The sequence below is a fragment of the Macadamia integrifolia genome, chromosome 4 (genome assembly GCF_013358625.1).
Source record: "Macadamia integrifolia cultivar HAES 741 chromosome 4, SCU_Mint_v3, whole genome shotgun sequence".
Lineage (NCBI taxonomy): Eukaryota > Viridiplantae > Streptophyta > Magnoliopsida > Proteales > Proteaceae > Macadamia > Macadamia integrifolia.
Genome location: NC_056560.1, coordinates 23282400 through 23306920, shown reverse-complemented (window position 1 = coordinate 23306920; position 24521 = coordinate 23282400). Strand labels below are relative to the sequence as shown.

The window sequence follows — 24521 nt, the reverse complement described above, 5'->3', positions numbered from 1 at the left end:
ACCATATAATGCTATGGTTAAGAAATTGTATCTGTCCGTTTGTAATCCGGATAATAATGTTTCCATTTTGTTACTTTAATGCATTTCTTATCTTTCTCTACAAAAAAATTAAAAAATAAAAAAAAAAAAAAAAAAAAAAAGAAAGAAAATAAATAAAAAAATAAAAAAGTAAAAATAAATCATATATATTAGCATGCATCAACATGTATGCTCATTCATGTTTATTGGTACATCCAATCACTACTATGCACTCTCTCCCATGATCCTGAATTTTCAAAGTTCTATTTTGCCATTTGAAAAATTGCATTTAGAGGAAATTCGAATTGTGAGCAGGAGACCTGAAGTCTAATTGCCCACAAAATTTTGATCGCAAGTCTCAACTGAAATACCACATGATTTTTAAGATTCATTTTCATGGTCACATAAATTGTACCACGTACCTTATCCAAAACTTATTTTATTATAAAAATATTAGAGTTCCTTTAAGAAGGGTCTTTTGTGTGTGGGTTTCTTGTGCTTTTCTTGGGAGCTCTCTTCTGCCTCTTTTGTGCATTGTTTCCCTTGTTTTGAGACCTCGGCGCATTGCTCTCTTTATTTGATTTTCTAAATGGTTTATCAACTTGTTGCTTGTTGAAAAGTGGTTTTATTTTTTATTTTTAAGTGTGTTCGTGTGCTTGTGTGTGTTGTTGGGGGGGGGGGTGCTAACCAGACAATTTTTTAGAAGTCCACAGAAACCTTGAAGACGGTAGAGATAATAAACAAAACATCAGGTTCAAGGTATCACAATGCCTAACGCTTTACCATTTGTCACTTGACAATACATGTGTTAATCCATGTAATAGAAAACCCCACATGCATATCAATATCCTCTATGGTGATCCATTTTCGGGGTAGGGCAGAGTCATCCTTCTCGACCAAAACAGAATCAAAAGAAATTTTTTAAGACATTCTCCCCCACTCACCTCTAAAGGCAACAGAAATAGTAACAAATGGTTTTGCATGTTCTCAAGATTTTATGAATTCTATTACATTCATGGTGAGTTCAAAATAACATTTCTGTGTACTGTAAATCCAACAGCTGGTTTTACAAACAGAAGTTTCAGGAGGTCAACATAAAGTATAGAAGTATGAGGATGAGGCCACAAGGGGGAGCAAGGAGCTAGAATCAAGAATGAGAGAACAGAAAATTAAAAGTAAAACTACAAGATACATACAGGGTTATGGAGCTAACTTCATATGTTTTGAGAGACTCCACTATTTGATTATGATGCTCTCGTCTAATTTAAAATATGTGTGTCCATGAGAGCTTCAGCTTCAGCTTTGCTTTGTGGATTAATTTGCTTTTCTCACCTTCTCAGAACTGAGTTCCAAACATATTTCCATGCTTGCCCCAACTTGTTAGATCTTCAATGCAGTGAAGCAAAGGGAACATTTCATCCACTTGCCTGGAATCTTTTTGTTTTTGATTACCGCACTGTAACACCATCTGGAAATGGAAGTGATGGACTCAATTCCTAATCTCCTTCAAAATCATCGAGAATTGCATAATCTGATCTCTTTCAAATGACAACGAAGAGCACCATCATGTCTCATCTTCAAAAAATTACAGAGATATCCCTAATGAAGAAGAGGAAAATATGAATATTAATAATCAAGGGTCAGATCTTCCAGTTGTAAAAGAAGATAGAAGGCCAGCAGCTTGGACAGGTAGAATATCTCCAAATGTCGACATTGCAGCGGCTGATCTGTCCTTCAGCCGGCCAACTTGCCCATCAGAAAGCATGGAACTCAGTTTGAATGTGCTCTCCCCAAATCTAGAACCAACCTGCAATTACAAATAATATTCCTCATTGGACATTCAAAAAGTTCTACAAGAAAATTGTTATTTTAACCTAGAAAGTGGGAAAATATAGAACCTCATTTGAAGTGACAATTGACAAATATGTAAAGGTAATACTAATTGTCACAGCTCAAAATATGTGTGGTCATAGAAAGAATTAACTTATTTTCTCTCTATTGATAGATTTGTTTAATGGCTTTACAATAGCTTCATCTAAAATTTATTATGTTCTATTATTACAGATTGTGTAGTGATATCTGTTGCAATAAACATCAAATATGCAAGTTTACCCAAAAAATATATATATATATATATAAATATATAAATATCTATATATATATATATATAAATCTCAAATATGTGAAGGGCATATATTTCCTTCCATTAAGGACTTTCTTAGCAGACTTGGTATATCTAGGCGGTTATTTTGGGGTATCCTTTACCTTGAACAGCATTCTTGTATTGAAAATACAAAAGAAATTCATTCCCACTGAGAAACTCCCAACTCCTAGGAGGGAAAAAAACATCTTGGGGTTTCCACCACAATGAGGGTAAATACAGCATACCCATCTGATAAGGTATGGATAAGCTGCAAGTCTAGCACCCTTGTCCTTGTCCACATCAAACCAGGTACCAACTCAACCAATAAGTAACAGCTCCGATTTTCTTGAATTTTATTTAATATTTTCAGAAAAAATGAGGTCAGAACAAAATGAAAATGTGATTGTTTTTCTGTATGCTAAGGTGGTGGTGGTGTTTCTCCTGTCATGGGATACACATATGCATTGGGTCTTGTGTGTGTGTGTTGATACAAATATTTTTTTTGGAGGAGAGAAATTGACCCTTCTTGCCAAATGGCAGAGGTCTGCAAGGCTGAAAATTTGCACATTAAATAAAAAAAAAAGGCAAAACAACCCAATGGATGACACAAAAGGGTTTCCAACTCAGTTGACATGTATAAAAATTGACTCCATGAATCCAAAAGTTTAAATGTATAATAGATCATTTCACCTGCCCAATAATGCAAGTTTCAAAATTTCTGAACTCAAATATTATTAGAAGGGTTGGGAGATATAAAATTTCCCCCATAGTCCATAGATCTTAACAAAAGTTTCACTCCATGAGCAGTGGTTTCATGCCACCTCAAGGGTTTGATTTGGCCATTCCAATCATTGGACATGTAGGTTAGGGCCGTTAGGCTACGGCTTGGTCACATGTTCAACCTTCACAAAGCTTTATTTCTCCATGTAGCATTAACTTTTGGCCAAAAACCTAAACAATGAGCATGCAATGTGCACAATTATTTTGAAGACATTTGGTGCCAAGGCCTATTAGTAGAGGTTATCTCCATGGCCAAGGACAAGAATCCAAATCACACACACACATATACATGTACTGGCAGAAAAAAAAAAAGGCCTTTACCTGCATGAAAGATTTCAAAAATGGTGCAGCAACCCCAAAACTTGAGTTATCGTCAAAATCAAGCTTTGGAGAGAGTGCATCATTTGAAATTGTCTTCCAAGAGCTTCGGGAAGAATTATCATTTGAGCTCATTGGAAGAGATGATTTAGATGCCCCTCTTGACGACAGTGCTGGTGCGCTGAACAACCATCATGAGGAAAACATACAATTAGAAACCATAGAGAAGCATGAAGAATCTATGAATATTAAGACATAATAATAGAAAGATAGCTCAGAATCGATAAGCATCAAACATCAATCCAACCAATATGACTGAACAAATGATTATCAAAAAGCTGTAATACCAGAAGATTTCAGGAAATTCAAAAAGATTATCATAGAAAAAAGATGAAAGCAGGTGCAGAGTTTCTGTTGCAAAAAGTGAACAAAATATCATCTAGGAAATAAAATGATTAGAAGGTATAGGAAACAGAAAAGAAGGGCAGCCAATGCTTTAAAACGTAATAAGAAGCAGGAAGGACATTGAGAAGGAAAAAGGACTCCCAGTCTGGAGGAGCAAAGAATCACCAATATCATCAACCATCCTCACGCAAAGAAAAAAACAGGGAAAAAAAGAGAGGGTAAGAACCAAGCATTGCATTTCATCAGCTTGAGAGATTATTTTGAAATTCTTGGACGATTCAGCACAATGACAGAATTTTGGCACTCGATTAAGGGAAGAAGAGCTTGGTAGACAGCGTTTCGAAACAGCAGATATCTAAGAGAAAAAAAATGCAATAATTAAGTGTAATTGTATAAGTTTATCTCAAAAAATTAAGAACATTAACCTGATTGGAAGGTACTTGAAGCGTGGAACTGTGGAACATCTCATTATGTTTGTTTCAGAAGAGGAAGACTTCTGCAGTGTACCAGAATACACCCGATCAAGTTGTACAAAGAACCCAAAAAGAACAGCATGTCTCAGGTAAGATCGCTTCACGTTCTCCCAAAGGTATGGCTCATACCTGCAGCATGTCCAGATCAGAAACTAAGGATGTACTAAATGAGGTGATTAATTTCTCACCACTCAAGAACAGAGATAAATAGAGACACCAAGGGGGGGGGGTAAGTTCAGTCTCCCTACCCTCGAGAACACATCTATTAGGAGATGGGTCCACCGCCAGGTGGATCATACTTATCACTAAATTGATCAGATTAGAATGGCCTTAAACATAAACCCTTTCATGGATACATCAAAATTATCCCAGTAAGACAAACAAGATAGTGGAATCAATCCAATCAGATGAACTTGCCAAGAATGTCAATGTGGTGGTAAAACAACAGTTAACCAGTAGGATCTGTGGTAAATGTATAAAAGGCCAGGTCAAACGGCATCTCACCCGCTCATCCAAACTTAAGTGTTCCATTCATCAAAATAAAATTTTCACCTTATCTCAGATTATTAACCCACCCCCCCCCCTCCTTTTTTTTTTTGGAGGAGAAGATAAGTAACAACTTTTTTGAACAATCTCAAAAGAGATCTACCTCTACTGCATCATGAAATAGGAGAAGAAGATGTACTTAAAGGACCGAATATTTTATTTTAAAAAAACTCACGTAAGCCAGTCTATTGGATCCAGCATTTGAGAGAGCTGATTAATCAAGCCCATGACACGTTCTCTAATAATGGAGTTAGGCTGGTTTCTGTCCACCTTCCCTCTGAAAGGAACCTTCGACTTTGAAGCTTTTGATGACTCCTCACTCATGTTGAGATCACCCCCAGATAAAATATCAGCAATGAATCTCAAGTCCAACAACATCTGCAGAACTCCTTTCTCTGACACTTGAGGGTTGTGAGACTCTAAAGTTGAAAGAAAGTCCTTATACGTATCAACCACCTACAAAATCACATCACAGTAAATATATACATGTGTATGACTTTAGAGAGCTATACTGGTCATCTTTAGAGATAAGAAGAGATGTTTACCTTTTCCAGAAGTCTCAAAGAAAATTTTTGAAGTATAAATTTGTCAATAACATGACCTCCAACTCGATGAATTTCTTTGCAAGCTTCGAAAAGAAAAGAGGTAATGTGAAGAGACGGCATGGAAGGAAGTGCTAGTTTCATCTCCGGCTGGCTGTCATTAGCCTGCTCTTGCTTTACCACAATTTCTTCCCAGCCCTGCGAAAAATTTACGAGACAACTGAAAAAAATGGTCTTGTGGAGAAATATAGATATAAATTGTGAACATGAAGGAAAAGCACTGGAACATATATATATTTTCCCATGGCTACATATCACACACGTACTGGACAACAAGATAGTTGACAAATCAATCCGCTCCAGATAAAAACAATAGGTATGAAGAAACAGAACAGAAATTAGGGTTGCCCATCTAGAGATCATTTCATTAGGATTGTGGAAATAAACACGGAGAAAGTAAAGGTTACCCATTATGCTCATACAGATTACATATATGCTGTAATCTTTCTATTTTGTTAATTAGTTAGATTCACTTTCTATTTCTAATTTAGAGAATGACCAGATAGTAAGGAAACCTCCTTTCCACCAAGGTAACCATATTTCTGCTATAAATAAAGTAGGGTGCCTAGGGGCTGTATCACACACACCCATGATTTGATGAAAAGAAAAGCTTGGTTACATTATGTCTGTGAGATGCAGTGGCTATGAGAATGAGATACAGTGAAGGAGAGATTCTTTAGGTCTGTTAGAGATAGACCAAGCCCAAAGGTCAGAGGCCTTGGCCATATCCTTTCCCTTTATTATTCCCTTCTTTCTTCTATCCATCTTCTTCTTCCCCCTCCATTGATTCTTTACTTTCTATTTTAATGTACTGCAAACACCTGGTATTTGAGAGAGCTCGAAGGCTGTTCCACTTCACCATTGCTTCTGCTAATCGATTTCTAGTTGGAGAGTCAAGCTCAACCTTGTGGCTCAACTTTTTGGAGATTTCCAGCAGTGAGTTTCTAGCCCAATTTCTCCTTGATCCATCCATCCATCCAAGGTTCAAAAACTTGTTCTGCCATTTTGGTCAATCCAAAACTACCGAAATTTCTCCCAAATAATGTATTTTTTCCATGTTTTTCGCTTGGCCATTTTGCGGGGCTAATGGCTCAAATGACCAAAATTAGCTAAATGAGATTAAACAAGATGACCAAAATTTCAATGAAATACTGCATTTTTGGACCAAAATGAGCGAAATTTCAAAACAAAATGGCTGAGATTTCGGCGAAATGACCGACATTGTGTTTGCTATGTGTCGCCTGCTATTTCATTTCGGTGAAAGAAAAAAAAATAGCGAAATATCCAAAATTTTGGTGAATTTTTTGACCACACATCCATCAGAATCCGGCCACCTGTTGACAGAGTAATACCTTCCATAAAGCCTACCTTCGATGGTGAGTATGGCCTGATCCAATGGCTGGACAAGGCTAATTCTAGTTTTACTTTCTAATTTTGAAACTCCTCGTATCTCGACATCCAGACATCAAAATAGGCTGAGATTATTCCTACCTAGGAGTCCTACCCTCGATTGGAGTATCATCCCCATCCAAGGTGTTAGTTACTAATTCTGTGTAACCTGCTGTTTTCCTTTGTTGAAAGCCCATTGCTGTCAGCCGATTGGTCAGTCCTTGCCTGATCTTGTTTCGTAGTGGCCTGCTATCAGCCGATTGGTCAATATTCTCTTGAAAGCGTGATAGCTCTTTAAATTCTGTTGAAGTGAGAGGAACAATGCAACTACAAGAGGTGTTGATTGACAGTCCGATTGAACATGTGGCACCCCAAGAACACATTCCAATTTAAGAGACACCACCTGGCCTTTAAGTAGATCAAGATGGTTGATTTTTTTCTACCTCCACAGACCTTGGATCTTCGGAAGCAAATTGTTCGATGATGCCGATCGACAGGTGTTGATCCGCCTATTCTACAAAACTTGAGGGTGAGTTTTTCAATCAAGAGGGGATTGATGCATTTAAGATTGCCCAATTTAGCCAAATTGGGCATTGAACATGGGCGAATGCTTCTCCCTCTGATCGATCCTTCCCATTTTCCGAATGATCTGTATAATCGACATTGGATCATTTTTTTTGGATGAATAAATAAATTTATACCCAAACAGAAGAAAAATACAAGGGGAAAAAGGAGGGGGGGGGGAGGGGAGACTTAAGCCAACAAGGAGAAGCCAACCCCAGGGGGAACAAAGCAAAGCAACAAAAAATAAACGACAACAGCCAAGAAAAGGCTATCAACAACCAAAGCAAAACCAGGGCGGTTAAGAGGAGGCGGGAGGGCTGCCAAAAGGCTCCAAGAAGATATTATGTGGTCATTTCTGATGGAGAAGGGGATCGGCCGGGAGTGGAAGGAGCGCAGGGATTGGATTTTTGAGGCAACATCGAGGAAGATGGCTTTCCAAATCCTATCCGGGGATCGGGAGTTGGAAGACCATCTACGAATGTTGCGCTCCATCCAGAGATGAGTAATAGTAGCAGAGAACGCTAGCTTACCAATGGTGTCACAGATGGAGGATCCAGCAAATGTCATATCAACCCAAATACATTCCCTATCAAAGGGGAGGATTAGCCTACGGGAAGGCCAGCAACGAGCGAGGATAGTTTTCCAGACCAGGGAAGAGAGAGGGCAAGAGATGAAGAGGTGGGGGATATCCTCTTACCCATCAGAGCAGAGGTAGTAGGCAAGATTGACAGGGATATGGCCCTTGAACCAGGCGAGGTTACGCCAAGGAATAACAGGGCCCGAGGATCTGACAAAGGACCAAGCAGAGGTAGAGGAGAACAACCCATTGGAAGAGGGAAGCCAGACACATTTGTCTTCCCTTCCACGATGACCAAGGGGAATGGGGGGGAGAGAGGCCCACAGATCCGTAAGAGGGGGGAGAGGGGGGAGAGGGGGGAGGGGACCAGCCCAGAGGAAAGAGAATGGAGACCGGAGAGGATTTGGGCAGGCCAGAGGAGTAGATGATCCTAGAGGTGACAAGGGAAGTGAGGATACCTGAGGGGTGCCAAGGGTCCATCCAAAGAGAGGTCGACTGACCATTACCAATTGAGATGGAGCAGGCAGTAAGGGTAAGGGGCCTGAGGGCCGAGGCTGGGGATTTTGCGCCAAACCCACGAGGCATCTGAGGGGGAGGGGGCAGGTCCAAAGGGAGTTGTGGGTAAGGAGAGAGGAGTATACCCAATCAACCCAGATGCTCCAACGCTTGGAGGCAATCTTCCAGATAAGCTTGAGAATGCCCATAGAGTTGACCTCTTTGATTCTTCTGATACCCAGACCACCTTCAGACTTGGGCAGACAAACCTTTTCCCAAGATAAAGGGTGAAGAAACTTGGAGGATTCAGATCCTTTCCAGAGGAAGGAACATAAGAGGCTTTCAATGGATTTGACAGTGGCAGCAGGAAGGACAAAGATCCCAGACCAGTAGAGATAGAGAGATTGGAGGACAGAACTAATTAGAACAAGCCTACCAACATAGGAGAGGATCTTGCCTTTCCAGAGCTGGAGCCTTTTCCTAATCAAATCAAGCATAGGGGAGCAATGGTGGGCAAATAGCCTGGAAGACATTCGATCATTACTCCCCATCATTTTGAAAAAAGCTTTTTTTTCATCCTTCCGTGTTATCTGGCTAGCTGTTCCAAGCGCCGAGTGAAGGCGAACCGTAGCCCCACGAGTAAGAAACTGATGGATTTTCACTGGTCCCCCTAGTTCTGTATATGAGTTCTTTCAAATTTCTTGTATAGTTTTTCGTGTATTAGCATCTCGAGGTTCTTTGATGGGCATAAAGAAATCGTCTCGGTAGCAACCACCAAAACAATAGAACAAGGGTTAGGAAGACTTTATTTTGTCCCATGGATTGGGTTTATGGACCTTGGGCTCCTTATTTTTAGATTTGTTGATCTAATGTGCCTCTTTTATAAGCTCACATTTGGGGTCTTACTTATATACAGATTAGTATATAAGTAAGATTGTGGGGTCCCATGTGTTGTTAAGTAAGTTCAGTCTAGAAGAACTCCATTAGAAAATTAGAGGAAGTTTTTCGAACAGAACAATATGTGAGGCAGTCAGATGCTTTTTGACACAGAAAAGAATTTATATGGCCATAAAGATAAGTAGAAGATTAGATTGCATAATGAGTTCTGAGTGCACAATGTGAGGATGAGAGTTCGAGCTTGAGGGCAGTCACATTGCACAAAATGCTGAAGGTTAGGACTTGGGACCAACTCCAGTCCACCCTTCCCAAAACCTTGTAGAAGTGAGGCTAGCAATACATGGCCCTTTACTAAACTAGTAATGCAAACACAGAAATTAACCTAACAGAAATTATGTCATGGGCCTACTTACTTTATTTAAACCTAATGTAGAACTAATGGGTTCAACTATAGCATAGAAAAGCATATTTTTCTGCAAAGTCAAGAGCAAACATCTATATGGTCATTTTTACTCAATTTATTTAACCTTATCCACGTTGAATGAATAAATTCATAACAAGCCAACAAAGGTAGAACCAAGAAGCAAATAAGGCAGTGCACTTGTAAAGGAAACTTTACAAACAGAAAATAAAGGGTTTAGAGCACAAACAACTTACTCTGAAGGACGTTGTTGACAATAATGCATCATCTCTTTTAAGATCCCTTGAAAGAATAACTGATAGCTCATTGGAAAACCAAGATATCCACAAGGAGTGAGCTCTAATGCAAAGATCTCGTGAAACCCTGCTAAGTTCTTCAAGTCGTGGACTGTTGTTATCATTCACTCCAAACAAGGCCAAAGCAGCCAATGAAGTTTGTCTACTAGGGCTGTCAAGAATTTGTCTTCTGCTGTTGTCATGCACTGGGGAATCAAGGGGCAAACTGGTGCGCCTCAGCATTGATGGTAACTTTTCAAATGCCATAGCTGTATCATCCTTCATCCATAACCTTGGAGAACCCAATATTAATGGTATGAGACTTGAGTGATTTTGCAACGCAAATAAGAGTCGACCAATGAACAGAGATCTCCCAACAACTACAGCCGGAGGCTCAATGTCTTTCTCCTTTCTGTCATTGTCCAGAGAAGTAGACAAGTATTCAAGCTCATTTTCAAGTCCCTTAAGGATGGTTAATATACTTTCATAACACTTATTTTGTAGATATGGTGCTAGTTTCTTCAATCTCGAAGATGCCTTTGGAGATTCTAAGAAGCACAGTAGGTCTTCCAGAACACTCTGGCATATATTGTCAATGGTATCTCTAATTCGGGTAACTTCAGGTCCAAAATAGGCATTTAGATAACTTTGGAAATTAAACTCTTCCTTTGTGGCCTTGAAGCCAGATCCTAGGCCCATCTTTTTATCTCTAGGCTCTGAGAACCACGCCCCATCACCTGTGGAAGGTCTGGTCAAGTATGCCTGGAAATCAATCTGGTCTCCATTACTAGCCACAATCTCCCTAATAGAATCACTCACATTGACAACTCTGCTCAAATCCTCAAAGCCCAAGTCAACAATCCTTTCCATCCTCCTAACAAAGGCATCCTCGAAAATCCCATCCCAGAGGTCCTCATCACTTTTTAAAAGAAGATCTCGGATCCTGTTCCAAGGCAACTCAATCTCAGAACCAAAAACACTCCTGAGCCATTCTAAACTCCCCTCCAATGCTTCCCGGCCATCCAAAGTCTCTCGGATCAGCCTCTCAGTCGATGCAAGCTCTTTGCCACACACAATTACATCAATCAAATACCTACCGTTTATCTTACTAACAATCTCTTCACCACAATTCTTCAACCAATTCGAACAAGTTTCAGCAATGAATTCCCGATCAAGCATAACCATAACAGACTCTAATCGCTCCCTGAATTGTTTCCATAACTTAACCTCATCCTCAGGGTTTGGGATTCCCCCGAACAGTTGGGAACTTGGAGGGGAACTCAGTATAGTTTTGTAAAAGAAAGGCATGTCATTCAAGACCTGTAGAAACAATTCTCCTACTTGTCCTAGACTAAGCTGAATTACCCTCAATACATCACAAAAGATCGAAACAACAGAACCGGAATCACAAGCTCCAGATCCACATGTACCTAGTTTCTGCGATATCCACGACCTCCTTGAATCCAAGAACAAGCTCAAAACATGCCTGGGATCCAGCTCATCAATGATAGCAATGGCAGCCAACGCGTCCACATATGATGCAGTGCCAAGCCCCCGATCCATCAACCTTTCCCGACTCCTCTGTGAAATCTGGCCCTTGAAGCTCTCAACAATCTGCCACTGGTGTTGAAGCAGAGGAAAATTAGACAGGAAATCCTTGTTGGCACGGCTGCTCACCAACAGTTCGTGAACCTCTCTGGCCCTGAGATACCTATTTGCAGCCTCCAAAAACATCGACTCATCAAGGCAACCCCAGATGTTCTCCGGCGTATCAATGAGGTACTTCACACGACTAGCGATCCCGTAAATCCGAAGCCTTGAAGGATCAGGTGTCAATTTGGGAGTTCCAGCAATGGCGGCAGCAGAGAGTGAGCGAATTCCTTGATCAATTATTGTAATATTGGCGGAAGTAGATTCGCAGGAGCATTTCATTCGGACAATGGAGTCGGCAGAATCGATGAGATCTCGATATCTATTGCCGACGAGTTGTCGAAGCTCCTCTTTCTTCTCTTCGATATCTTTCTTCGCTTCCTTCTCCACATTGCGGATTTCAGAGATGGGCTTTGTTCGGAAGAGAGATTCGACGTCTCTGAAGGCGGCGACAGATGCATCTTCGCTGGACCTCGAAGATAGTCTCATGGCTGATTCACGAATTCTACCACTTTGTACCGTTTCTCTCTAATCGGTTACGAGCTTTGATTATTGCTTGTTTGAAGGGCTAATTAGATAAATGGAACATCAGCGGTGAATTTTTCACTGGAATCGCCATTAATGACACGACCGAGTTTCGACAGCCAGGAATTCAACGCGGATAGGAAAGGCGAAACCAGTGGAGAATTTTTGGGTTCGTGCCTCAGGGCGGTCTTGCAGCGCTGAAGCTTAGAGAATAGATAAAACAAATACAGGGTGAGGGAAAGGAGAGATAGAGGAGGAAGTCCCAGAACAAATAGCCTATGGTATATGGTATGGGACTATGGAATGGTGATATATTAAACCCTTTCTCCCAAACATGGCTTGAGATCCAAACTATCCTGGTCTAATAATTATTACCATATAAGTGCACTTGCATCAAATATCTCCATTAGAGATAGTGGGGTTTTATTTTTTGTTCATGGTTACATAAGGCAAATGCTTAAGGAGGACCACATTGTTAGTAGGCCTAAGCCAAAATGAGGTTAAAGGTAAGAGATTATAAACATTCAGAAAAATGGGAACTACGCTCCAAGGCCTTGAAGATATATTTTGGTAAAAAAATAATTGTTCTAACTCCTCTGATTAACTCCATACTTCAGTAATACTCTTATCTTTCAGATTTCGCTGTTTCAATCCAAGTAGAAGACACTTGACGCTGGCTTCAATAGGTTTTCCTGTTATCACATAATTGGTTGTTATCACATAACTGATAGTAAATGGGACACATTTTCCTTTATTTAGTTTACAAGTGGCCAATCGGGTAGAAATCGTCTGAAATTCTCATCTTGTACAATTCCATGCAATTCCACCCTAAATGGCTGACACGTGTAAATATTCTATATCTACGGTTCAGATTGTATTATGATTGTATTATGGTTGATTAACATTGTATTAGGGTGGATTAATCTGAACCATAGATATAGAATATTTACACGTGTCAGCCATTTAGGGTGGAATTGTATGGAATTGTACGAGATAAGAATTTCAGACGATTTCTACCCGTGGCGAATCAGAAATATTTTCACCAACATTTGAGACATTATCACAAATCATAATAGTGATGTCAAGGTTGGGGAAGCAAGGTGATGCAGGTTCAATTTGTTGAAAGGTCACCTATTGTTGCAATATTGGTTGGCAGCGTGGCTCAGTCCATTGTTTAACTTACATTTTATTTTTGTGAATCCATAAGAAATATTATAATAAAACTACTAAAGAAGTTACTTAGATTATTGTCAAGAATTGTATTGGAGTTAAAGAAACACATAATAAGATTCTTAAAAGAAGATGCAAAGAGATTTTCTGTTCATAAACCCAATCGAGTGATACATATTAGTGTTACTAGATATTGATATTATTACGCATTTGTTAAGTTTGTCTTGAATTCTTGACCCATTTTGAAGAATGAACCCTTCTGACATATTTTAATGGCATCTCGAATGGAAATTTTTTTGAGATCTGTGAAAGAAGCAGAAGGATTTGACCTGATGGGTCGACTCGCGACTTGAAAGAGTATATAATGTACTATCGTCTTGTTGAGCAAGTCATTGTAATTTGAGGGGTTTTTCGAACTAGGATTTCAGGGTGAGTTTTCTCGTCGTTGCTTGGGTGTAATCTCTCTTCTACATAGTGAAATATCTTCTTCTTCGCCCAAGAACGTAGCACACTACATCTGTGTGTGAATCTCATTAAATCCCTATGTTATGTAGTTCTGTCTTGATTTATTTTTTGTATTTTTAGGTGTTTAATAGTATCAATGGTGTGGTATCTATTAAGAGTCCAAAGATCAACTCTTTATCAAAATTTGAAGGAAAAATAGTCCATCCATCGTGATAAAGCCATTTTGGTATCGATATTGGTTGAGACTGATACCATTATTGATATCGTGATTTAAATCCCCTGGTCGACCTCGACCTACCATAGGTCAATAACTGATGTGTGCTGCCATCTAATCATATGCTCGGAATCTTATGTACCTCGAAATTAATTGTGGAACTTCTTCAACTGGGCGTTGGGGTTGGGGTGGGGTCCGGATCAGCTCCCCACTGAAGTTACTCCTCGAAAGTACTCTCTGTGAGCAGAATAAGGAAACATTACTTTAAGAAAAAAAAAGAAAAAAGAAAAAAACAATCTAATGCACAAGGCTTCCACTATTGCAGGTCTTGGGAGGGGCAAATGTACTCATGCCTAGCCCCCACTTTGTAAGAGAGGCAATTTCCAAGTTTTAAACCGGTGACCAACATGTTCATAGAATTGTGTTACCAAATGCAACCTGAACATTCCTCCTCATGCCAAACTGATATTCTGATCTGCTACTAATAGAGAAAAGGCTAGGGGTGAGTATGAATCTTCTAATGATGGTTTCATGTTATCTCAAAACATTGACTATACCACAATAAGACTCCACCTCAACAACACCTGTTTATAAAGTTGGTCAACATGAACACAGCATGATAAAGAAACCCAAAATCCAAACATGAAATGATGTATTTATTAATCATGTTAGGTTAGTATGGCAGCAAGAAACATCATCTAAAATGACAAGAATGATAAAACTAGCAAAGAACACCCAAAAAGTTCAGTTTCCGTTTTTGTGTACTAAGGTTCAGCACTGATGTAGCAGCATCGATAGTAACAAAATACAAAGAGAGAAGATATAAAAACAAGGCTCTTATAAGTCTCTGCAACAATGGCATAGACCCCACTTGTACTTCATAAATTTTGATCTTGTACCAAAGAAGTAGTACAGAAAATTTGCCTTGAAAAATCAAAATGGGAAGTCAAGTTAGCTAAGCTTCCGGTTTTGGTAGACTCTCTATTGCTTTCTTTGAATCTGGAATGTACTTCCAACAGCGTTTATGAACCCCACTTATTTTTTTGGGAGCATCTGCAGCTGTAACGCCTGCATGAAATGCTCACAAGTGTCAGGTCAATGTAGTCATAATATAAATCCAAGAAACTATGATACACAAAATAAACACTCCCCGCTGGGAAGATGATGCAATAGCATTTATGGGTTGCATGTTAGGAGATGGGATCAGGCCTCGCCAATCCTGATCTAGATTGGCTGTTCTGGCCCAATCCTTGGGCATTGATGAGGTATTGGCAGAATATAAGATGGACTGGTGTCTTCCCGTCCTGAAATGGATAGGGTTGGCCGATATGCCCAATCTGATTGCAATACTTGAATTCTTGTAAGAAAAGGAGAGGCAGAGTTTCCAGACAGGCAAATCATGGGAGGCTCACTAGACAAGCACCTAGTTCTGCCATGTGGATGTGGGATGGGGCTGAAATTTTGAGGACATGCATAACCCAAGGTCCCTGTTCACATTTCAAGTTTCAGCTCTATCAGAGTTAACAAAGTGGCAAAACAAAGGACCGAAAATTTCAGGACTACAGGAGGGTCAGCCAATACTTGGATGGCTGAAAAATACAATGGGAGATATTAACACATGGGAAAGTGTACGAATTTGACAACTGGATTCGAGACCCTTCCATTAGTAAATCCAACAAGACGGCAATGCTTCAAGAGAAAAAAAAAACCTTAGACATTGAAAAGTTGACATGCCAATGAGAATAAACTCTAATATAGCACATGCTTTGCATCCCCCGACTATAAAAGCTCAACTATGCACATCCTATATTAAAATGCTCCATAGCTCCCCTCTGGCTAACACATTATGTCAAAAGATGATGTAACATCATGCAAAGTATTTCAAGAGATCCAGGGAAGCACATTAAGGGCACAATTTAGAATTTTTATTACCTGCTTCCTTAACCACATATCAACCACTCAACAGACTCAACTGTCAAGAAATACAAGAAGAACAAATTTAACACATACCTTCCATATTACTTTTCAGAAATACAGCAAGTCGCAAGGATCAAAGAAAAATATCAAGTATCAACATTGTTAGAAACTCACAACCTTTTAAGGGAACAAAACTCACCGTTTTTGTGGACAATTCCCCATGCCTTGCCATGTCGTCCATCCTGCAACAAACCACACCAAGAAAACCTAAAATGATAAATTTATGAAAATAAATACAAAGGGTGGCTTCTTTTTATCTTTTCTTTATTTTGTTCTTTTTTTCTTTTTGGTTTTGTTGGGAATCAGAGGACAAAAACAGAGAAACAATAAACCTTGTAGAGGTTGATCTTTGTAATCTGGTAAGATACGCCAACCCAGTGACTCTTGGCCATTTGATATCCAATACCCCAGTTGGGAAGAAACTGACAAACTTCAAAGAAGTTCTTCTTCTTCCTAAGCTTCAATTTATCTGATACAACTGCTGTGGCTGCATTTGAAGTAGGAGCAGAAGTACTGAAGCTTCTGATAAGACTCAATGAACGTCTGAAAAGACCAGTTGCTTTCTCCATTGCTGATCTGTTTACAACAATGTCTAGAGAGTAAGTTGTCTTCTCCTCTAATTTTTATTTTCTTCTTACTCCCCAAGGGAAATGATGATCCATTTCTTTGCCCAAAAAGTTCATAAACAGAATGGTGTTCGAAGAGTAATTGAGAAAGAGTAATTCAGTATAGGGGAAGGAAGTAATTCATGCTATTTAACAGAAGAGGCATGAATACAATCCATAAATTGAATCCCCTTCCTTGCCAGAGTTGTCTCAATTGTAAGATGGGGCTTACCTGAACGTTACTCAAGCTTAGGCTGGTGCTGTGGTTTCAGGCGATAATCAAACTAACATCAACCCAATTCCTAATTCTCACAACAACTCATTAAGATGCATTAATTCCACTTGCTTAAACCACTAATTCCTCCCAGAAAGCACAAAAATCTTCCTCCTACGTTGAAAAAAAAAAAAAAAAACTGTAACCAACTCATCAAAAGAGTCAAATGGGCATCGAAATAAATAAGACCCAGAAAAGAAAACTTGAAGCTACCCAGAAAAAAACACACTGCGAAGCGCATGAGCATCAATTACACGAAGGCAGAGAAGGACCCAGAGAAAACAAACCAGTCGTTGCAAAGATTCCTTGAGGATTTGAACAAGCAGAGTTTCTCAGGGTGCTGGTTGCCGTTGCGGTCCATTGGGCAGAAGCCCAAGCAAGAGTGAAGAGTTGTGGAGAGAAGAATGAAAAAATGAAGTAAAGAAGAGTGAACGTGAAGTGAGAATTGAAACCCAGTTGTTGTTGTTGGAGACATTGTTGTGAGAGCTTCATCAAACAGCTGACATGCAAGGAGTAAATGAAACGATCCAAAGCCATTGGTGACCCCTTTTGGTGGGTCATATAGCGTTTTAATCTTTTTCTACTCCCATGGATTGTCGAAGTCGCTACTCTGTAGCACGATCTATGAAGAGGACCAAAAGCTGGGCTTCCTAATGTGGGCTGTTTCAGAGATGATTATAGAGGGTGATCTCTACATGGAAAATTCATTTTCTCAGGCGTTGGGTTCCAATTTCCTCTCATATGGACCAAAGGTTTTAGTAATGAGCGCTGCCATTGATAGTTCACAAACACATACAGAATCCCAGACACAAACCGAGAGAAAGAGAGGGAGGGCCCGGGTGGGGGGGAGGATTACCTGGTTAGAGGAATGGCCGGTCGTCGGCTATGGAATGACGGATTAGTCTGTCGTTTATCGGTGAATGCCGGACATTCAGGCTCTCAGGGGCGGTGGATTCGTCGACCTGCGGTTTCAAGTGAGGAAGTAGAACAGACCGAGTGGATGAAGGTGGAAGACGGGAATCGGGTTTTGATTCGTTTGCTTCAGAAAGACCTGAAATGACTGGAATGCGCTCTATTTTCTGGTCATGAACACGTGTTCATTAATAGTTCGCCAGAATAGTTATTTTCTATTTATTATTATTTTTAAATTCTATTTACAAGAGACGTGAGAAGAAGTCATATTATTATTAAGGACTCGGTTGTTAGCAAAAACATCATCTGCAGTGAGTGCATCCGATTGCTATAAAAAACATTCTCTGTAGTGAGTGCAGTGATGTAGTGAGCATCAGATGACTGAGAGGACCTCAGGGCACATGCCTAGATGCTCTCAGCCATCTGATGTTCATAGCATCACTACGGAGAATAATCACTCCGATTGCTAACACTTTTGCTCCGTAAAAGTGTACTTAAGCTAAAATGGTTTTCCTTCTTTCAATTCTGGAGGTACATTTTGTGAGAGTGAAATTTTTGGAAGGGACTCCTTTACAATATGAGAGAGGTGGCAACACACATTCAATGGTTTGGAGCACCTTGAGGTAGGGGTGTCAATCTTGAGCCCTCACCGGTAGAGCCAACCGAGCGTGACTCGCTTAAGGCCCGACTTGAATCAGTCCGTTTAATAAACGTGTTGGGCTTATTAAATAGGCGTTTACGGTGCAGGCTACTAGCCCGTAGGGCTCTTGACCGCCTCGACTCGTTTAAGAAGCCAACTTGAACCGAGCCATTTAGCCTAACCAACCTGACCCCTTAAAAACTGCCTAAATACCTATTTTACCACTACTAATACAAAATAATAGTAAAGACTTTGTAATAAAAAATCTATAATAGATGATGTTGAACACGGTATTACATCCAACTTTGTAATAAAATAAATGGAAATTTACAGCACCACCCCCTGGAGAATGCCAGAATTATAAGACCAACCCCTCTGTTTCATCAAATTATACTTAGGCCCCCTACTGTCAGTCACTGTTAAGGATTGTTATGAAATTATGAGTAAAACACTAATAAGTTACACATTTTCATTATCCCAAAAACACCGCTCTTTACCTTTTAAACCATTTCATTCTCCTTCTCTCTCCTTCTCTCCATACACTTGCGACCAAGGGTTCGGATGAGTTCCAGCCGAGACAGACAGGATAGTCGTCGGCCAATACTTCTCCTTTCGTCTCCAGCGAGAAGTGTGCTTCCCATCCCTGCCATCTTAGGTCCGCCGATGGCTATGTTTTTTTTTTTTTTTTTCTTCTCTGTTTTCCACTCTCAGGCTTAAGCACATGCTACCAAATTCCAACTTCTGTGCTTAGGTTGTATATAAAAATGGATCGGAATTACATTGTATACAGAATTACATGTTGAAGAAGAGGCGGAGTAAATCTTCTAGGCAGGAGAGGCGGGGCAAAATTCAATCATGCAATGGAGTTGATGGAATCTGCAGTGAAGAAAGAACACAGAGAGAGCGAGAGAGGGGTTGGGTAAGGGCTTGGAACTTGCAAGACACCAACCATTGAATAGTGTCATAAGTTGTACAAGAAGAAATTGTCAAAGAAAGGAAGAAAGCAACACTGGAAAAAAAAGAAAAAAAAGAAAAAAAAGAGGTAACTTTGAAGACAGCTGAACATGGACACAAGAAGAAATTGTCAATGATGCTCCATTTCATCATAAAGTCATCTTGAGAAAATCAATAGGAAAGAAAAAGCAGGAAGCAGAGATCCAAAACTTTAGTCTTCTTAAGAAAATCAAAAGGAAAGAAAAAAACAGAAAGCACAGATCAGAGTTCCACGAACCATTGTAAGGAGGCATTTCTACCAATTCCATTATCAATAGTCAAAGCTTTTGAAATAAAGAGAAATTACATATGAATATTTCTCATACTAGAACCAATCTATACCTAAAACAATCAAATGTTAAAATCACAACAAAGGACATAGAGGGACGAAACAGACTAATTCAAAACCAGTGAACACAGTAGCAGTTGCCGCCCGCAAATATTCAAATGTTAAAACCATGGCAGAGGGCATTGTTGGTCTGCTCCTCCTTATGCAGTACATCAGTATACCCAAGAGTAACAAAACAGACTAATTCAAAACCAGTGAACACAGATCAACCAAACAATTAAAAACCAAATAAAAGAAACAAACCTTCTCGTGACTGTTTTCCCATAATCCGCCCGACCTGGGAGAACTTCTTCAGTCCGAAAAGTAAAAAAGAGCAGTTGCCGCCTGCAGAGAACGAGCTCCGGTTGCACGCACAGTAGCAGTTGCCGCCTGCAGAGAAGAAACGCAGTGGGTTTCTATCCTCGATGGGAAATCAAAAGGATCGATCTCTTGAGCAGTGTTGAGCTAGAACTTGATCAAATGGGGAGAGGGGTTTCGCCTAGCCGCCGTCGGTCGCCGCCGTTGCCTGAACGATCGGCGGTGATCTAAATCCCACGATTTCGGAGAACGGTAAATTAGGTCTTGGAATAGGAGCAGATCTATGGATTTGGGTGAAAGCAAATAGTATCTTATTCCAAGGGTATTTTAGGTACTTCATATTTTATAAAGGTATTTTAGTATTTAAAATAAAATATGATTACTGACATCAGCATGTAAGGTATATTCCTTAACTGAGGGGTTCTGAGTTTAATTTGGTAAAACAAAGGGGGTGGTCTTATAATTGTGGCATTCTCTAGGGGGTGGTGCGGTATATTTCCCTAAAATAAATAGGATATTTTGAGATGTTTTAATAGGGAGTGAATGAACGGCAGACAATTCTTGTGGAGAACAATCATTTTGGTACTTATCATAATTTTTTTTTTTTGGTAAGAAACAACCATGATCTTATATATGATTAACCTTGGGGAGTTTTTGGGTGACCTTTACTATGTTTAAATGGAAGATTTCTAAACATTTAATCCACTTAAAAAAGGATTTTAGGGGGAATTCGTTTAGAGCCCGTTTAGACTTAAGTAGGCCCATAGCCCGTTTAAACTTAAGTAGGCCCGTAGCCTGTTTAAGGTAGCCCGATTAAAGCCTGACATTGACCGGCCCGATTACAAACCTTATCATGCCCCTCAAACCTAGGCATGTTTGAGTAAATGGGTGTTTACGGTACAAGGGTTTCACACCGCCAAGCCCGGATAGACTCGATCGAGATTGGCCCGGCCTGACCTATTGACACCCCTACCTTGAGGTATCATCTGTGTGTTGCGATCCATGCTATGGTGCTCTAAAGTCATCAAATGTGCGTTGCCACCCTTGTTACGCCATAGAAGAGCCGGATCCTTTGATAACACATTTTCGAAATGTTACGAAATGCTGCCTAAACTACTCTTGCAGGAATAGAAATATGTCAAATAAAAAAAAAAAGTTATAAATTTTAGTTCACTACTTTGGTTACAATGAGATTTTCTTGAAATAGAAATTGAATTGTGCAAAAGACAATATAAATCCTTTAGGCAATGTTTGGATTAAAAAAAAAGAAAAAAATTTGAAGAAAGAGAGATAGGCATATAAATCAATCATTTTGTTATCATAATTTATGTCTTATTATAGAGGGATAGGTATGCTAGCGTAGTACTTAGGAATGCTAGCAGCATTTTGACCGTAGGATTTGATCAATATTAATTGATCCGTTGGATGGAGAGAAGATATATAATTTTTCAATTTATGGTTGCAACACCTTTACTCTCTCTCTTTCTCTCTCTTCTCGCGGGGAAAAGTTTACTGGAACCAGTCGGAGAAAGCGAAGTTGGGTTTTTTTTTCCCCTTTCTTTTATCAATTTGCAAAGTGCAGCTTGAACATCAGCAGCAACTGCGGCAACAGCAGCGTCGGTGGCAGTGGCTGCGATAGCCCTTTCTATCAATTTGCAGAGAGAACATTGGCGACAAATTTTTTTTGGATAACGGATAGAGCAGGCAGAGAGAAAAGCGGGGAAGATGCAGAAAAGCAGGGTGAGATGCCGCTGCCGTCGACGGACTTGATGTGGGAGCTGTCGTTGCCCAACGGTGCCAATTGGAATCACGAAATAGTAAAGCGGGGAAGATGCAGAAAAGCAAGGAGAGATGCCGCTGCGGTCGACGGACTTGATGTGGGAGCTGTCGTTGCCCAGCGGCGCAGATCGGAATCACGAAATAGTACCACTGCCGTCGCTGTTACACCGTCGTCGCTTCCGCAACATCCGCAGTTGCTGGTACTACTGCCGTTGCCCAGCGGGGCCGATCGGAATCACGAAATAGTACCGTTGCCGTCGCTTCCGCAGCAGCCGCAGTTGTTGTCATTTACCAGATAGTACCGCTGCCATCGACAACAGCGGCGGTGCCAACTACTTTGCTTTCTCCTGCTGGATCCGATAAATGAATGATTTTTTCCGGCGAGAGAGAGAGAGAGAGAGAGAGAGAGAGAGAGAGAGAGTAAAGGTGTTGCAACCGTGCATTGAAAATTTGTTTATCTTCTCTCCATCCAACGGTTCAATTCATGTTGATCAAATCCTACGGTCAAAATGCCACTAGCATTCCTAATTCCTCGGTACTACGCTAGCATACCTGTCCTTTTCCCATTTTTTTTCTTAACATTCAAACATTAGTAAAGATAAGAATTAAAGCCTCTGTTTGAGTAAGGCATACACAACCTATAATTGCATTCCCACGTCAAAATATGCTAATGTAAGATGATCGTAAAACACCCTTACGTTTTTTAAGCTGAGATATGGATCATCTTTATAAAGTGGTAAACTTTTTCGAACATGATCTGACATTTTAGCTTCACTGGCGATGGGTGTTCTTCGCTCCTAGAGTTAGAAAAATATCATATATTGTGTGAAAAGCTTGCAGATTAAGTCAGCCCAAGAACAACCAACATCATGGCTCTTGCCATCGTAGTCGACCCATTGAGGCGGCTCAAGACAACTCTAGAAAAATATTATATATTGTGTGAAAAGCTTGTAGATTAAGTCAGCCCAAGGAATACCAACCTCATAGCTCTTGCCATCGTAGTCGACCCATTGAGGTGGCTCAAGATGTCAATGTGGGTGAAGTCACAGAAACATTCTCGAGCAGGCTTCGTTTGGTTACAAAGGAAGTGAAATAATTTTTTTAGAGAGAATTTTGTCATAATTATTGCATAACATACATAAAACTCTCTTTATATTTGATAATCATACTCATCATTAGATGTAAACTTTATTTTACTCTTCAAATCAAAGAAATATGATAGTAAAACAAAATAAAGTTTGATAACCAAATTTGAAATGTTTTGAAGTTAAGTACATAAACATATAATGTAGTGATAAAAAAAAAAAAAATCCATCTTAATATTGCTTGAATTGAAGCAAGAGACAGTCTTCCAATCTGTATGGTGAGTAAACAGGATTAACTAGCTCATACAATCATCTTCTGTCATCTCGATGCCTTTTAGATTCTTGCTCGTCCCTCCTCTCTCCATGGCCATCCCTACTGATATTTCTCTTTTTATAATCATGCTCATCCCTCCTGTCTCCACGGCCATCTCTATTGGTACTCTTTGTATGATCTCGATCATACTTACTGTCTCGCTGATCGTTCCTTTCTCCATGATCATCTCCATCTGCACTTCTTTTCCTATAATCTCGATCATCCTTCCTATCTCCACGGCCATCTCTATTGGCACTCCTCTTTGTATGATCTCGATCATCCTTGCTGTCTCGCTGATTGTTTCTTTTTTCATGATCATCTCTATCTGAACTTCTTTTCCCATAATCTCGATCATCCCTCCAGTCTCCGCGGCCATCTCTATTGGCACTTCTCTCTGTGTGATCCAGATCATCCCTGCCATCTCGCAGACCATTCCTTTCTCTGTGATCATCTCCATCTGCACTCTTTTTCCTATAATCTTGATCATCCCTCCTGTCTCCACGGCTTTCATGTCCCTTGTAACTATTTCTATCTCTCTGCTTCTCCCTATCTGATCTATCTCGATGATATTCCTCATCTTTTCTTCCGAAGTCTCTACTTTCTTTACTATCGCGCTTCTTCTCATCCTCTCTGTATTGTCTATTTCTGTCATCATGCCAATGCCTATCTTTCTTTTCACGATCTCTATACCTTTGATCTTCTGGTTTAAGTTCCTGCTGCAACTTGAGCTGTTCTGAATTCGATGGAGCGTCCCCATCAAATACCATATCATATCTACAACAGATGTTTCATCCAAATTAGAGAGACATGGACAGATATATTGATACAGACGAATATATGCAAAAGATTACAACAGGACACATTATATAGAAAAGGGAAGCTATTCACCTTGCATTATCTGTTCCTCCTCGCTGAGTATTCTCATCTTTCAATGTGTATTTTGGAGGCTGCATGGTACCATGTTCCCCTGTGCAATCCTTGGAAATGTGATCAACAGCACCACATTTGAAGCAACTTTTTCCTATCAACAACAAAAAGATTACTTCAGATCACTTCTCAACTTTCAAATAGAAAGTTTCAAGTTGTCAAGATAAAATATGGAAAGGACATACAAAAAGAGATGTAGGGGAGGGGAATCTACAAGACCGTGTCCAACAACATATGCCATAAGTAGGAATTGAGGGGCAATTGGGGGTAAGAATCCATTAACACACAAGACTTCGAGCTCTTCTTTTCCTCATTAATTTACTGTGCCCCCTAAATTCTATCTTTCTTCTAAATTTCTTCAATAAATCTAATAATTATATTGTTCTTTTAAGATACTAATGACCACCCTTATATTTATTTAGTTGTGTTCGAGCACTTCACAG

The 24521-nt window shown here is 39.8% G+C and overlaps 3 protein-coding genes across 8 annotated transcripts in view; all 3 read right to left on the bottom strand.

The window, feature by feature from the left end:
* Positions 1-980: 980 nt before the first annotated feature.
* On the bottom strand, positions 981-12411 carry LOC122076872 (conserved oligomeric Golgi complex subunit 1-like). The gene is made up of 6 exons (XM_042642478.1): positions 9865-12411; positions 5229-5423; positions 4859-5139; positions 4090-4266; positions 3263-3440; positions 981-1825 (listed from the first exon to the last, which is right to left on the bottom strand). Exons 1-6 carry the CDS (start codon positions 12040-12042, stop codon positions 1652-1654), a joined length of 3183 nt encoding a protein of 1060 aa, XP_042498412.1. The 5' UTR covers positions 12043-12411; the 3' UTR covers positions 981-1651.
* Positions 12412-14656: 2245 nt separating this feature from the next.
* Positions 14657-20250, bottom strand: LOC122075513. 4 transcript variants are annotated; one of them, XM_042640569.1, is made up of 5 exons: positions 19921-20250; positions 16742-16897; positions 16237-16480; positions 16044-16086; positions 14657-14995 (listed from the first exon to the last, which is right to left on the bottom strand). In XM_042640569.1, the coding sequence occupies exons 3-5, from the start codon at positions 16471-16473 to the stop codon at positions 14883-14885; spliced, it is 393 nt and encodes a 130-aa protein (XP_042496503.1). In that variant the 5' UTR covers positions 16474-16480; positions 16742-16897; positions 19921-20250; the 3' UTR covers positions 14657-14882. The 4 variants fall into 4 exon arrangements, with proteins under 4 accessions (XP_042496503.1, XP_042496501.1, XP_042496504.1 ...); XM_042640567.1 differs by lacking the exon at positions 19921-20250 and adding an exon at positions 17640-17855; XM_042640570.1 differs by lacking the exon at positions 16742-16897.
* A 2719-nt stretch (positions 20251-22969) lies between these two features.
* LOC122075205 (peptidyl-prolyl cis-trans isomerase CYP59) overlaps positions 22970-24521 on the bottom strand; it is a 35591-nt gene continuing 34039 nt past the window's right edge. For all 3 annotated transcript variants that reach the window (XM_042640154.1, XM_042640153.1, XM_042640155.1), the window contains 2 exons: positions 24040-24172; positions 22970-23925 (listed from right to left, as the gene is read on the bottom strand). In XM_042640154.1, the coding sequence (XP_042496088.1) occupies positions 23148-23925; positions 24040-24172 (911 nt within the window). In that variant the 3' untranslated portion in view covers positions 22970-23147. The remainder of the gene's footprint in view (positions 23926-24039; positions 24173-24521) is intronic.

What these genes read in the sequence shown, in the direction of transcription:
- LOC122075513 (XM_042640569.1), bottom strand. Translation starts at nt 16,473, where the DNA reads ATGGAGAAAGCAACTGGTCTTTTCAGACGTTCATTGAGTCTTATCAGA. An exon ending in CAAAGATCAACCTCTACAAG is followed by an intron (nt 16,087 to 16,236) that starts GTTTATTGTTTC and finishes GGTTTGTTGCAG; the next exon opens with GATGGACGACATGGCAAGGC. An exon ending in GGGAATTGTCCACAAAAACG is followed by an intron (nt 14,996 to 16,043) that starts GTGAGTTTTGTT and finishes CATTTCATGCAG; the next exon opens with GCGTTACAGCTGCAGATGCT.
- LOC122076872 (XM_042642478.1), bottom strand. Translation starts at nt 12,042, where the DNA reads ATGAGACTATCTTCGAGGTCCAGCGAAGATGCATCTGTCGCCGCCTTC. An exon ending in TTCAAGTACCTTCCAATCAG is followed by an intron (nt 3,441 to 4,089) that starts GTTAATGTTCTT and finishes ATGGTTGTTCAG; the next exon opens with CGCACCAGCACTGTCGTCAA. An exon ending in TTTTGAAATCTTTCATGCAG is followed by an intron (nt 1,826 to 3,262) that starts GTAAAGGCCTTT and finishes TTGTAATTGCAG; the next exon opens with GTTGGTTCTAGATTTGGGGA.